We start from the raw sequence: 16,176 nt of genomic DNA, 5'->3' as shown, positions 1-16,176 counted from the left end.
CCCCTAAATGCATTATTTAAAATTTTTCTACATTGAACCTCATTTGCCCTGTAGTTGCCCACCTCATTAATTTTTTCAGATCTTTTTGCAAGGTTTCCACATCCTGCGGTAAAGTTATTTCCCTGATTAAAAATAGAATAGTTATTCCTGCACTCCTATGGAATATGAATAAATAATAATCAATGGTGCTGCAACCACTGTATGGGCCAAACACTACCCAAAAAAAAAAGAAGATCACTTGATTGTTTTTGCATATATTTCCCTGCTTAGCTTAGTATCGTCCACAAATACAGAGACTGAACTGTTTACCCCCATCCTCCAGGTCATTTATGAACAAATTAAACAGGATTGGTCCCAGCACAGAACTCTGGGGGACCCCACTGCTCACCTCTGACCATTCCGAGTACTCCCCATTTATCACCACCCTCTGAACTCGCCCTTGTACGGGCCTTCCTTTAGCTACATGACAACTCACCTCTCCTCATAGAAGGTTAATAGATTGGTTTAGCAAGAACGATTCTTCATGAATCCATGCTAATTAGTGATTAATGATACCGTTCTCATTACTAAAATCCTGTATATAGTCCCTTATCATCCCCTCCAAGAGCTTACATACTATTGATGTTAGGCTAACTGGTCTGTAATTACCAAGGATGTATTTTGGGCCCTTTTTAAATATTGGCCATACATTGGCTTTTCTCCAATCAGCTGGTACCATTCCAGTTAGTAGACTGTCAGTAAAAATTAGGAACAATGGTCTGGCAATTACTTGACTGATTTCCCCAAGTATCCTTGGGTGCAAGCCATCTGGTTCCAGTGATTTATTAATGTTAAGTTTCCCAAGTCTAATTTTAATTCTGTCCTCTGTTAACCATGGAGGTGCTTCCTGTGATGTGTCACGAGGATAAACACTGCAGTTTTGGTTACTGAAGCCCCCTCCGATTCCCTTGTGAAGACTGAGGAGAAGAATAAATGCAATTCCTTCACCATCTCCCCATCCTTTGTAACCAGATGTTCTTCCTCATCCTTTATGGGGTAAATATGGTCTGTCCTCCCTTTTTTACTGTTTACATATTTAAAGAATTCCTTGGGATTTTTTTGCTCTCCTCAGCTATGTGTCTTTCATGTTCTATCTTAGCCGTCCTTATTGCACCCTTGCATTCTTTATAAAGTCTGAATGCTGATGATGATCCCTCAACCTTGTATTTTTTGAAGGCCTTCTTCTTTGCTTTGATATGCATTTTTAAAATTGGAGTTAAGCCATCCAGGACTTTTAGTCGCTCTTTTAAGTTTATCACCCAATGGGATGCATTGGCTAATGCCCTTTTTTTAATATGCTCTAAAAGCAAACCCACCTATCCTTCGTGTTCTTTGTGCCTAAGATTTTATCCCAATTTATGCCTTCTAGAAAGGTTCGTAGTTTAGGAAAGTTGGCTCTTTTGAAATTCAGTGTCTTTGTACTCCCCTTGTGTTTACGATTTGTGTGATTTGAACTGAAGCCACTTGACCTGTGATCACTGTTACCTAAATTGCCCCGTATTTCCACATACGTAATCAGGTCTATATTGTTAGTAAACTGTAGATCCAGTAACGCTTTATTTCTAGTTGGTGCATTTACCATCAATGTAAAGTAGTGAGTGTACAGATTGTATAACAGTATAAATTTGCTATTCTTTCAAATAACTAAACACACAGCCATTAATGTCCAAACCACTGGCAACAAAAGTGAGTACACCCCTAAGTGAAAATGTCCAAATTGGGCCAAAAGTGTCAATATTTTGTGTGGCCACCATTATTTTCCAGCACTGCCTTAACCCTCTTGGGCATGGAGGTCACTAGAGCTTCACAGGTTGCCACTGGAGTCCTCTTCCCCTCCTCCATGATGACATCACAGAGCTGGTGGATGTTAGAGATCTTGCGCTCCTCCACCTTCCATTTGAGAATGCCCCACAGATGCTCAATAGGGTTTAGGTCTGGAGACATGCTTGGCCAGTCAATCACCTTTACCCTCACATCTTCTTTAGCAAGGCAGTGGTCATCTTGGAGGCATATTTTGGGTCGTTATGTTGGAATACTGCCCTTACATTTGTGGCAAATACATTTGCCCTTACATTGTAACAAAGTGTCATTTCTTCAGTTTTGTCACATGAAAAGATATAATAAAATATTTACAAAATGTGAGGCGCATATATATATATATATATATATATATATATATATATATATATATATATATATATATATATATATATAATTGATAACAGTTATTGGTATCACATTTTGATTACAGTTATAGTTTAAAAAAAAATCATAAATTTTTGCCAATGCAACTTGTTTTATGCACTGCAGCAACACATGGCTGAAGGAGGAGAGACAAGAAAATAAAAAAATGAATAAAAAAAATAAAAAAACTCTACCTGTAAAATCTATTAGTGACCAAGTTGATGGCTTGTGCTTACTGTAGAAATGGGTCCTCTTCACAGCTCTGACATTTTGGAGCCAGATGAATCTAGTGTAATTAAATGTGTATAATAACAACAAATAGGAGCAGCACGTTGTAATGAAGGTGAATGTGAAATAATTAAATTAAATAATTGAATCCGCACTCTGTAAAAGTGCAAAAAAGTGCTAATATTTCTAATATTACATAAACCACAAACACAACAATTTATGAATAATATATCATGTGTAAGCTTCTCAACTTTAGAGTCCAAGTGTAGAATCAACAAACACAAAAAAAAAAAACCATAAAGCAAAACAATCAAAAAAATTAATCAAGAATCCCACTGTTAAGTGAAATAAAGTGTCCAAATAGACAACACATCTGGATAGAATCTTCCCATATTCGGCAATCATCACAGAGGTATGTCTTTCACCACCATCACCAGCCACATATCCTACTCACCAGAATCCAATGACCCCCCCATTACAGTTGGTCAAAAATCCTTTAATGGACGGTGCCAATGGAAAATCTCACAACCACAGCTCAATCCAAATCCTGTGTGGTCAGGGTTTCTGTGGACCTATGCAGGTACTCGATGGACGTATTGTGGAGACCGCGATGTGAAATTGGTCATAACAGGCCATCAATATCATAGGTTGAAAGAGGAAAAAAAGGCTCCCATGCTGAAGTATATCAACAATTTATTCAAAAAAGAAATAAATCCAAGTAGAAAACTTCATAGCAGCTAAGCAAACAACCATGTGTAAGGAGACGCTGTTGGCGTTCCAGCTGCATTGCAAAAAGCAACAATACGGGGAAAGAAAGGAGGAGGTAAGCTATGGAGCCATCTTGTGGCAAAAAAGTAGAAAGGATACAACTAGAGTGGATTAACCTTTTACAATGCCAAACATTCTCAATAATTATACAAGTAACAAATTATTGAGAATGTTTGGCATTGTTGGCAACAAGATGGCAGTATTTGGATATGTTTACAAAATGAGAAATTGGATCAATATTTCAATCTACTCTCTTTCCACAAGATGGCTCCACAACGTAATATTTTTTCTCTGTTATTTTTTTTTCCCTTTTTTTCAATTTGGCTTTTTGGCCACAAGATGGTAGTATCCAATTTGCATTTAATCTAATTTTCAACATTTTATTTTAAATTCAATTAATATAAATAAAATATAGCAATTTATGATGTCCTTCATCAATTTAACTAGTCATATTTACATTTTATTTTTTATTTAGTAAGGATTGAACCAGATTGGATATCCTTAATTGGCAGACCTGTATATATTTGGAGGCAAGGTATCCATTCACATGACCTGTGATGACGTCAGAGCATACTGACGAAACCAGTAGGGTTGCTTGAGCGTGGTACGTTACTTCCACCGTTTGCAATGCAGCTGGAACAGCAACGGTGTCTCCTTACACATGGTTTTGTTTGCTTAGCTGCTATGAGGTTTTTTTACTTGGTTTTATTTCAATTTTGAATAAATTGTTGATATACTTCACCATGGGAGTTTTTTTTCCCTCTTTCAACCTATGGCATTGATGGTCTCCACAATATGTCCATCGAGTACCTGCATAGGTCCACAGAAACCCTGACCACACAGCATTTGGATTGAGCCGTGGTTGTGAGATTCCCCATTGGCACCTTCCATTAAAGGATTTTTGACCAACTGTAATGGGGGGTCATTGGATTCTGGTGAGTAGGATATGTGGCTGGTGATGGTGGTGAAAGACATACCTCTGTGATGATTGCCGAATATGGGAAGATTCTATCCAGATGTGTTGTCTATTTGGACACTTTATTTCACTTAACAGTGGGATTCTTGATGAATTTTTTTGATTGTTTTGCTTTATGTTTTTTTTTGTGTTTGTTGATTCTACACTTGGACTCTAAAGTTGAGAAGCTTACACATGATATATTATTTATAAAATTGTTGTGTTTGTGGTTCATGCAATATTAGCACTTTATTAGCTCCAAAGCTAAGACATTTACACATGATATATCATTTATAATTTGTTGTGCTTGTGGTTTATGTAATATTAGCACTTTTTTCCACTTGAACTTTTACAGAGAGTGCGGTTTCAATGAATTAAATTAATTATTTCACATCTTCTGCTCCAATATTGAAGTTCATTGAAAAAGCCAGACGGTTGGGAATAACAGGATCCTCTCCACTCACCGAATGTTTTGTATTCTGTGAAAACAATACAATACAAGGACATTTGTAAATAGAGGAGGAGACAGGAAGGGGTGTCGGTCACTGGGACGCCTTTAATGTATTTCAGTGTTAAAGCGAATACTAGCACATTATGTTAGTCTTTCTTGAGAACAAAGCCCTCCAGCGCCGCAATGACACAGCAGAGACGGCTGACATCTTCCCCCTGGTCTTCCTTCCAGGTTTGCAGCCTGTGGCTACATGATTGGCCAGGGGTGCAGCGACATCACTCCCCCACATGCGTGCAGGAGCCGCCATTTCTGGCACGGCCTCTGAAAGTCCGGCACTGTAAGCCAGACCTTCAGAGCCTATGCGCCAGTGATGTCATCGGCTGCATGCAATCTGAATATCTCCTAAACAGTGCAAGTTTAGGAGATATTCACAGTACCTACAGGTAAGCCTTATTATACGCTGTAGTACAGAGTTTACTACCACTTTAAACTTCTATGCAATGAACCCATTCAGTGCTGGGAAGACTATTCTAGGGTTATGTGTGGGGAATACACTTCAATAAAAAGGTAAGTTATGTGACTAAACCTGCATCACAGAAAAATATTTAAAGTAAACGTCAACTTTAACCACTTCAATTGTTCTTGTCAAATATCCTCAACGTGCTGATCTTTCCACAAAGCTAAAACTCTGAGTGGCGCACAGCTAGAGCATTGCCACCAGCAATTACTGGGCATTTGACTACTTATTTTTTGAAATCATTACAGAAAATACAACCCCCCAAACCAGAGGATATCACACTCAGGAGTAGATTTGTTAATGTTTTCACCTAAGATTAACTTTTTTTTCTTAGTTGAATCTCATTAGAAAAATTAGCAAATTGTAGGTAAATGTTGTTTGAATCTTAGATGAAAACCCATTTAGAAACATAGAACCCTAACCTTAAATTGCAGGCAATATTAAAGCACATAACAATTTTGTACATATGCATTATTCTTTTTATTTTTTCCCAACCAAAAAGTAACTTTCAAAATCAAAAGGCCACTTCAGTTACAGAGAATACAGTGTTAGTTGTCCAATAGACCAAAAAGTCCAATACAAGCGAAGAAAAAGTAGGCTCTACATAAATCCATAATGCCTGGATTTAGTATTAGATAGGTAAAGTGCAGGAAGAAGACTATATACCATTGATACACACGATCGGAATTCTCGTCGGAAAAAGCTCTGATGGTTTTCCCGACGGAATTTGGCTCAAGCTGTCTTGTCTATACATCAAATTCCGATCATTTATAACGTGGTGACATACAACGTGACTAGAAAAAGGAAGTTCAATAGCCAGTAGCGTCCGTCTCGTAGCTGAATCTGAGCATGCGTGATTTTTGGCGTGTCGGAATTGCATACACACGATTGGAATTACCGATAGAAAGTTTTTCCATTGGGAAAATTGAGAACATGCTATCAATTTTTGGCTGGCGGAAATTCGAACAGCTAAATTCCGATGGAGCATACACACGGTCGCATTTTCCGATGAAAAGCTCTCATCTGTCTTTTTCTGGCTGGAATTCCGATCGTGTGTACGCGGCATTAGAGATGCATATAACCTCCATCTTCATAAATACTTGCACATCAGGCCAAAGCCAAAGCGGTTGGTACACTGTTAAAGTAGCAGACCTTAATGGGTGCAAAACCCGCCAGTTGCACATGTTTCAAAATATCTATCCACCGATATTGTTGTGCATTTATTAGCTTATGGACTTTGAATAAAAATACTATGAATCATCATTGCTCTCAAAATTAATTTGTAATGATCTCTTTACTATAGATAGGCATACTATGGATAGGCATACTATGGATAGGGCGGTCAATTCACATTAAAGGCTTTTTTCAAGCTTTGAAGTGCTTGCTCTCTGGTGATTTCCATCCAAATATCTGGCAGCTCAGCTGGTAAGGCTACATACTCTTTGGAAAACTGTCCATTAAACTTTACAAAGATGTACTTCCAGTAATCTGAGCACACAATGCTGGAGTCCGGCTGAATGGCCCATTCTGGATAATATGTACGATACTCTTTATAGGGGTGCCATTTCATTTCAGTATCGGCATTTCTAAAACTCGAGCTAGATACAACAAGTGTAGAGCAGATATCAACGACCAGCTTCTCATCTTCCTCAAAACGGTATTGTCCCAACCCTTGTGGTCTGTGAATGGAAGCTGCGTGATTGATATGATCACCCCCTCCAGCCTCACAGGGGACACCACAGAATGGACACTGCTTGCCACATCCAACCACCTTCCTGAACAATTCATCCTGAGGCTTCACTGTCACCCTGGAAAGTACAGAATGTATATCCAAAGATCTTAGTTTTGATCGGATTTGTTGTTGTGTTCCTCTGAGGAAATGATCGATTTCTGCTGAGAACTGCAAAACGTTCCCCAGGTTGTGAAATGTGATAACTTGCATCTCTTTCTGTGAAATCACCAATTCTGTTTTTAACAATTCGCAGAACTGTTTCAAAAAACTTGACACAGAGTTTTCCTTCAGGCATCTTTCATTTTTAAGAGCGTTTTTTATTTTCTTCTCAATGGAGGACAGAATATGCCCCTGCAAGGTTTCTAAGGTTGGCCCCCTGCCATATTTGTTGGTGATGTAAGTTAAAATCCATCGCTTTGTAAAGTCCTCATAGGAACTGATGTATTCAACATACCTTTGGAATGACATGTCTTCTAAAAGCTCCGCTAAAATCGTACACTGGAAAAAACTTCGGCTGCTAAATGTGATATTTTCATAATCGCTTAATATCGCGTCCACGATTTTTTGTCCAAGTTGTTTAAAAACATAATCCGTTATTGCTGGTTTCAAGCACAGCTCACAAAACTGTCTAGCTCTGCTTCGGCATTCATCTTTCTTGTGGAAAATACTGAGAAATGTAGACCAGTATTGAGGCTTTAGCTTTTCGAGACAAAGCTTAGGATCGTTTTCATGGAGAAACTTGTCATGTAAATTTTGAAAGGCCTGAGAGGCTTTTCCAAAAATGAAAAGTTTGATATCCAGCTCAAACTGTGCCGTGAAGTTAAGTTTCTTCACATCTTTGCGATTTAGTATTTTATTGATCTTGTGTAGAAGTTCCTTAGCAAAGATTTCATTGTAATCATCAATGGAAGACATCTTCTCTTTTATATACTCATCACCTGTCTGAATTATCGAAGCAGCAAGATCTCTAAGCTTTTTATTGTGTTCTTGCCTAAATATTAAGTTGCTTAAAAAAGATTTAAAGGTGTGTTCAAAATATCTTTCATCCTCTGTACAAAACCTGAAACCTGGTCTTGCATATTGATGTAAAACATTAATCTTAATTAATGCTTCATTTATATGAGGTCCTTTACTGCTCATGTCATTTTTAAGAAGGTGGAGAAGAGAATGATCCACATCACATCTCCTAAGTTCTTCCAACTGCAAATCTGACAACGTCTTCATCCACATCAACTCAAATTCTTGTTGAATCTCTTGTTCACTTGCTTCACGATTATTCGGTCTGTATCTTTGAAGAAGATTTGTTATTCTATCTTCAATCAATGCCTGGGATTTCCTCTGAATGTTCTGGATTTGTATTTTCCCTTTCTGGATAGAAACAGCCTCATGGCACTTGCTAATAGCGTTTCTTTCAAGTTCTTTTCTCAGGCTCTTTATACCCAATTTGAATTCCTCTCTGTGTCGCTCTATGAGATTAGCATTTTCTGAGTTTTCAAAATATTTCTCTAGTGATGCAGTCATTTTATTTTCTTCCTCCAAAAGAATATTCTGCAGCTCATGCGAGATGCCTTCAGATATTTTTCCAGATTGATTTCGAATGTCATTTTCAGTGCTGATCACCCAATTGAAAATTGATTTACAGAAATCCCATTCCCACAAGGAATACTGTACAGACAATTTATTGTAGGCTTTGGCCACCAGGCTGTTTCTAAAATTGAAGATGAATTTCTCATGTTTCACAGACCGCCATAAGCTTTCTATCCAAGTAATAAAGTCAGAGATGCTGGATGGTCTGTTAATAGATTTCTCACATTCCATAAATTCAAATACCGTATATACTCGAGTATAGGCCGACCCGAATATAAGCCGAGGCCCCCAATTTACCCCCCAAAAAACTGGCAAACTTATTGACTCGTGTATAAGCCGAGGGTGAGACCCCTGTGTGTGTGTCCGTCCATCCCTGTGTGTCCGTCCATCCCTGTGTGTCCGTCCATCCCTGTGTGTCCGTCCATCCATCCCTGTGTGTGTGTGTGTCCATCCATCCATCCATCCCTGTGTGTGTGTGTCTCCATCCATCCATCCATCCATCCCTGTGTGTGTGTGTCTCAATCCATCCATCCATCCATCCCTGTGTGTGTGTGTCTCCATCCATCCATCCATCCCTGTGTGTGTGTGTATCCATCCATCCATCCATCCCTGTGTGTGTGTGTGTGTCTCCATCCATCCATCCATCCGTGTGTGTGTGTCTCCATCCGTGTGTGTGTGTGTGTGTGTGTGTGTGTGTGTGTGTGTGTGTGTGTCCAGCCTACCTGTGTCCCGAGCCTTTGTCCCGAGCCTCCGTCCCGTGTCGTGCCTTGCCTTCGTCCCGTCCCGTCCCGTCCTGTCCTGTCCCGTGCCGTGCGTTGCCTTGCCTCCGTCCCGTGCCCTCTTCGTCGGCGGCCATTGTAAAATTCAAAAGCCGCGCCTCCTCCTTCGCCTGTGATAGGCGGAACACTGAATTTCCCAGCAGCCTGTGTTCCGCCTATCACGGACGTCGTATCATCCTCGTCCGTAGTACGAGGATGAGCGGATGCCCGTGATAGGCGGAACACAGGCTGCTGGGAAATTCAGTGTTCCGCCTATCACAGGCGAAGGCGGAGCCGGAGGCGCGGCTTTTGAATCAGAATGGCCGCTGTCTGTCTGCTCGACACGCTGATCGAGCGGGCAGACAGCGATGACTCGAGTATAAGCCGAGGGGGGCACTTTCAGCCTCAAAAAAGAGGCTGAAAATCTCGGCTTATACTCGAGTATATACGGTAAATACATTTTCAACTCAAGTACATTCGAGCTGTAACCAAGATTTACTGGAGCCATTGGTGGGTCTCCTTGCCAAAGGCCAGGAATGTACCAGTTGTCTTTATTTAGATCGTACTTCATCACATCGGTGAAAGCTGAAATCTCATTTTTTTTCTCCATTTTGGCTGCTACCTTTGTCATTTCATCCAGCTGTTCCAGAAGTTTCCTCCTGTCTCTCATGTTCTTATCAGGAGCCGATACATCACTGACATTCTGGTGTACGAACTGGCAGTTGGGCTTCTTCCCAATTTCTTTCATTCTAAGGAAAGCATGGACCACAATCTGTAAAATATCCTTCATTTCTGTTGCATTTTCCATGGCCAAATTGATTATGGTGATATCACTCAGCCCAACTACTAGAGTGGCCAGCTCATTGTCATGTTCATAGCTGTCCTCCAGGGAGGCCAACTCTGGAGCTTTCAGACCCTCAGTGTCAATCACCAGGATGAAGTGACAGCCCAGCTTTTCCTGAAAGTCTTCTTTCACCTTTAGAAGAGTCATGAAGGCTCCTCGTGTGCATCGTCCACTGGCCACCGGGAACTGCAGACCAAACATGGTGTTGAGAAGGGTGGATTTCCCCGTACTCTGAACTCCCAGCACAGTTATCACTCTAATTTTGCATTTTCTTTCTGTTTTGATGTCCAGTTCAGTTAGAACATCTGTTATCCATTGCAGGGGAATGTTGGAAGCATCTCCATCAATAAGCTCCAATGGAAATCCATCCAACAGAAGTTCGGCTGCTATTCTTGGAAGTTTAGAGAACTTTTTTTGATGTCTCTCAATTTGTTTTAGTTTTGTCATAGAACTTTCAGCTTCATAGAACTGTCCCAGTTCACGTAGAAAGTGTTCTATCCCTAAAGAGCTATCTGACAGTTTCTGATCTAAGTCCTGAAGTTCTTTTCTATGTGCGGTGTTGGTACATTTCTCCTTATATGTACTTTGAAGTTCAGTCAGGTTGGCTCTTGCAATGGCATCAAGCTTAAATTTCATCCATTTTAGAAAATGCTGTCTTTCTTTTCGAGACAAATCAGTAAGAGCCTCTGTGAACATCTGTATACCTTTTGGAGTTTGATGTTTATATTGCTCTGAGTGCAGGTTATTGCATTTCTTTAGGAGAGCAGACTGGTATTTTTCTGCATTCTCCTCGCCTTGATTTTTCATTCTGCAAAGTTCTTTTTCTATTTTAGACAACTGTTTCCAGAGATCTCCTTGCAACTTCAAGGTTTGCCTTTTATACTGTGCTACATCTTGGATTTTTATTTTATTGGCAAGATCTCTTGCTTTCTGGCATTCGTTTGTGTATTCATCCACCACAAAATTATGTTTTCCAAAGTATTTTGGAACATCTCCTAGTATTACATTTTTGCAGCATTTTTGAAAAACATTTTGAAGTTTTGGTTGGATTTTTTTAATGAAAGTGGCATCATTCTCCGATTTGCTTTTCAAGATAACATGTTCCTTATCACTTCTTAATACTGTTAATAGATGCAAAAGAATACTTTTTGTTTTTTCCTCTATAGCTTTGCCTGGTGTAACAACAAAGTGAAACATGGCGTCACTCTGACTGCATTTTGATAACAGTTGGAATTCTCGCTCATTGATTGTCTCCATAAATATAAACACAGCCAATGAAATTTCACTCAAAAATTTGAACTGGTCCCAGTTGGTCTCCAGGTCTCCACGTAGGTTGGTCACTGCAAAGGGTACTGGGAAAACATCAGATTTACTGGAGGGGAAATACCAGGACATTTCCACAAGTCCATCAGATATTTTCCTCTCAAAGTTTCCTCCTTCCATATCATCATGGATAAAGAAGTTGTGATGCTGCTGGATAGGATTGAGAACTTGATTCAGGGTTTTAGATTTGGACAGCTTGGTTTTCCCCAATCTTACAAAGGAAACGAGTGGCATAGAAATATTTACCACATTTTCCTCTATAAACCCTTTACTGTCAGCTAGTGACTGAGGTCTCCACTTCTTCACAATGTCCCTCATTGACCACAGCATGAAGGTACATTGCGACCCATAACCAGCAGGGAGCAGCAGAGGGACAGAAAACTGGCACATGGCCATTTTGCTCACAATCTCCTGTTGCAGAATACTGTCTGAACAATGGAGGAGAACACAGAGGACATCAAGTGGGGGGAATGAACTTGCATTTTGTGGATCATCAAATATAAATTCAAATGGATCTTTTCCCACTGCAGTATACAGGTCAGGCTCATCTGTGTCAAATAGAGTGTTCCTTGCAGTACCATCCAGAGCCATGATCTTCCTCAGAGTACACCAGGGTACATCTTCTATCTTCTGGGGTTTATTATCTTTACGGTTCTTGGCAGAGATTTCTAGTATATCCCCCAAAGTCAGCTTATTGGAAATATACTTCTCCATCTTCAACTGCACAAGGAGATTAGTAAAATCCTCCATCTCTGTAAACAGAAATAAGCAACAAAAACCATCAAGAAGTCATATTTTAAGAGAATTTGAGTTACCTTAACTGTTTATGGTTAGGACTAGGGATAAGGTTCAGATTCTCCCCACCATAGATTCACATAATTGAAAAACAGATTGAAGAGATTAGGAGTAAATTAGAATCACATAAGGAATCGCCAGAATTTAATAAAATGGCTACACAACTTAACAAAGACCTTATTGCTAAAGATTTAGAGGTTCAACAACGAAAAATGAAAAAATATCACCGTGATATTTCAGACTATAAAGCCAATAAAATATTTAAATGGCAAAGCAAACTAGAACCAACTATTCCGGAGTCGACACAATCTACTCCAGAAAGAGAAGTAAGAATACAAGATCCCACATCTTCTCATGTTGCCAATGATCTTATATGGGAAAAACATAATAGTAGATTTGAAACAGAGAAACCTCCTACACATTATAACAGGGGTTATCCTGAGACGCCGAGAGGACATGATTCATCGTATAATAACCAATATGCCACCCCAGTCCCATATGATAACCATGCATATGGGGGAAATTATACACAACAGACCTCTAAAAAAGGGTGGAAAAAACCTTTTAAAAAATTTAAGAAACCATATTATAATATCTGGCACCAAAGAAATAACAGAAGGCCTTCATATCAAAATGATTATCAGGGAAGAAGGGATAGAAGCCCCATACCAATGTCCAATCGATATGAACCCATTAGAAATTACCCGGAACAAAACTACTATGAGCACTCTTATCAACAATATCCTCGAGATACACAGGATCATTTTTTAGATCGGGACAGGAGAGACTACTCCCCAAGGAGACCCCAGGAGACACATTGGAGGAGGGATTCGCCTGGAAGAAGACCACCACAGGAACCGTATCACTCCCCCATAAGACGAACGGAAAACGAAAGAATACGAAACAGCCCAGAACGAAGAGAGGCTGCAGAGCGGGAAAGAGAATCCAAACGAAAAAGAGAGTGATTGGAGAAGGAGTTATCAATTTGAGCGATACTCCCATTTCCCCAGAAGAACTAGCCGTTCTGGATAAAGGTCTTAAATTTGCCCCCACAAAAAATTTGAATAAATTTGACACGTATATTGGCATCCAAAAATACATCAGAAAAATTAATATCAAAAAGTACATTATGAATAATCCTATTAAATCCAATACTATTACAGTAAATGAACCTAATCCTACACTATTCAGTACTTTACGTAATAACTCAGTGTTTAATCCACAAGTCAGTGGTAATCAACATATCGAAGTTTTTAAAAAACTCCTGTTGGACGATATCTATACCATGAAAATTAAAAAAGTTTCCGATCCAGGATATATTAAAAAAGGTATTAAAACATTGACACAAAGGAAGGATATTGTTGTTCGGCCGGCTGACAAGGGAGGCGCTGTCGTTATACAATCTAAAAAATCCTACTTAGATGAATTGGATCGACAACTGCAAGACAGCAATACATATACCAAACTTTTGGGTAACCCTACTACGAAATATAAAAAGGAATTGGAACAGTTAATCCATTTAGGAAGTAAGAAAGCTATTTTAAGTAAAAGAGAAAGCAAATATCTTCTTCCTGAATCATGCAGAGTACCTATTATATATACGATTCCTAAGATACATAAAAATAGAGATAATCCACCTGGCAGACCGATTGTGAATAGCATCGACTCTCTCACTTCCAGATTGGGAGAATATCTAGATTTTTTTATTCAACCAGCCATACAGAAGACTAAAGCATATCTTAAAGATACTAAACATACACTTCAATTACTAGAAACTGTAACTGTCTTAGAAGGAAGAACTTTGCTTGCTACCGCAGATGTTTCTTCCTTATATACTATCGTTGCGCATCATGAAGCATGTTCTGCTATCAAATGGCTTTTGAGAACCTTCACTACATTAAGCTGTCAACAAAGGAAGTTCCTGATTAAATGTTTAGATTTTTGCCTAAAACACAATTTTTTCTGGCATAATCAAACTTATTATAGACAGGCTATAGGGATAGCCATGGGCGCTAAATTTGCGCCTAGTGTTGCAAATGCTTTTATGGCCCATTGGGAAGAAGATGCCATATATAAAAACACACCAGCAGAGCTAACCTTTTATCAAAGGTATATCGATGACATCATCATAGTATGGAATGGTAACCATGATGCTCTAGAAAAATATTTAACAAAACTAAATGTGAATGATAAAAACATCCATTTAGAATGGAAAATACACAATAATAGAATTAATTTTCTAGACTTGGATATTTCCCTGGATAAAAATAAGATTATCACGAAAACGCATTTCAAAAACGTTGATGCCAACAGTTATATTTCCATCAATAGCTGCCACTTTAAGCCATGGTTGTTTAATAAACCCAAAGGACAATTGGTTCGAATTAGAAGAAACTGTAGCAAAATTGAGGATTATCTAGAACAAGCTGATTTAATTGCTACTAGAATCAAAGAAAAAGGATATGATGACGCCTTTATAAGAAAAGAAATTGAACATGTTAAAAGTATGGATAGGTTCAAGATGCTTGAAAACAACAGTAAGGACAAAAATAAATTCAATCCAGAAGTCCCTTCGATTATATTGGATTATAATGTACAACACAAAGAAATTTCCAGGTTGCTGAGTCGACATTGGCACATATTGAAGAAAGATAAAGATTTGGGCAATCTCTTACCGCAAAAACCTAATATTATTTTCAAAAGGGCTCCCACGTTGAGAGATATTATAGCTAAATCCGTGGTTGATCCACCCCCTAAAAGAGATTTCACTTTTTTTACTGGAAAAAGCTTTTACCCTTGCAAGAATTGCTTCACATGTCGACATGCCAAGAAATTTCAAAATAAAAGATCCGATTTTACCAGTACTATTACCGGAGAAACACATATGATACGTGATTTTATTGGATGCCATACAGAAGGCGTGGTAAATTGTTTACAATGTAGTTGTAAATTACAATACATTGGAAGAACAAAAAGAGCACTTAAAGTAAGACTAAAAGAACACATACAAAATATTATAAAGGGTTTTCCACAACACAGTGTCTCCAGACATATTGATCAAGTTCACAATAGGGACCCTTCCCATTTAGAATTTTGGGGTATTGAAAGATTTAATCCTTCATGGAGGGGTAGCCATAAAATTAGAACCATCAGTCAGAAGGAATCTAGGTGGATTTTTACTATGAGATCTTTTTATCCTGATGGTTTAAATGTTGACTTTGATCTTAATTGTTTTTTAAATAATTTTTAATTTTATGCATTATACTGTATACATTTTATCCTCTTGTACTATTACTATGATGGGTTATTTTATGTAAAGTCTTGCTCTATTTCCGGTATGCCATCATCATCATTTTTTTGGCATTTTATTTGGTGAACAGTTTGAGTTATATTTCAATACATCCAATATTTTAATATTTTTTATATATTTTTTATATATTTTATCTATTGTCGCTATGTTTATTTTATATATTTTTTATATAGTGACGTAATATTTTAAATCGCTAGGATATTCTATTCTTTATTCACATTGTTTATATATTCTTATTTGTATATTATGATATTTATACATTCATGTCTATTGCGGTTTTTACTTATATATTTTTTGACATTTTCCAATATAAACTGATAGATATATGCTATTTTTCAATTTTTAGGCTTTATGTGTTTATCTTCAGTATTTATATTTCGTTCGGATTCTATATTTCGTTCGGATCTATTTTGCTCTTTGAAGGGAGAATGTATAATTTTCTGTACATCATATTGTATTAAAATGGCCGAAGTACCATTTTCGGTCTAAAATGGTGGTGTACTTACACTTCCCTTTTTGGAGGAGCAAGATGGCGGAGTTACTATATCCGGCCAACATTATTGTTTCTACCTCTTTCAAAATGGTCGTTCGGACGTTTTTACCTCTTTCAAAATGGTCGTTCGGACGTTTTTACCTCTTTCAAAATGGTCGTTCGGACATTTCCGGTCTGATCGTTTCCGGTTTT

The 16,176-nt window shown here is 38.3% G+C and overlaps 1 protein-coding gene across 1 annotated transcript; it reads right to left on the bottom strand.

The window, feature by feature from the left end:
* Positions 1-6,472: 6,472 nt before the first annotated feature.
* LOC143923459 (up-regulator of cell proliferation-like) lies at positions 6,473-12,136 on the bottom strand. The gene is made up of 2 exons (XM_077447149.1): positions 9,673-12,136; positions 6,473-8,703 (listed from the first exon to the last, which is right to left on the bottom strand). The coding sequence occupies exons 1-2, from the start codon at positions 12,134-12,136 to the stop codon at positions 6,485-6,487; spliced, it is 4,683 nt and encodes a 1,560-aa protein (XP_077303275.1). The 3' UTR covers positions 6,473-6,484.
* Between the last annotated feature and the right edge of the window lie 4,040 nt (positions 12,137-16,176).

The sequence above is a fragment of the Lithobates pipiens genome, unplaced genomic scaffold (genome assembly GCF_037356315.1).
Source record: "Lithobates pipiens isolate NorthernLeopardFrog02 unplaced genomic scaffold, aLitPip1_a1.2 Scaffold_22, whole genome shotgun sequence".
In the NCBI taxonomy this organism is placed as follows: domain Eukaryota; kingdom Metazoa; phylum Chordata; class Amphibia; order Anura; family Ranidae; genus Lithobates; species Lithobates pipiens.
Note: the sequence above shows the minus strand (reverse complement) of the source record. Positions and strands in the feature narration are given on the sequence as shown.

Excerpts from the sequence above, each read along its gene's own strand:
- LOC143923459 (XM_077447149.1), bottom strand. The coding sequence starts at position 12,136 with ATGGAGGATTTTACTAATCTCCTTGTGCAGTTGAAGATGGAGAAGTAT. Across the intron at positions 8,704-9,672 it reads ACTTGAGTTGAAAATGTATT|TATTTGAATTTATGGAATGT; the intron begins TACCGTATATAC and ends GAGTATATACGG.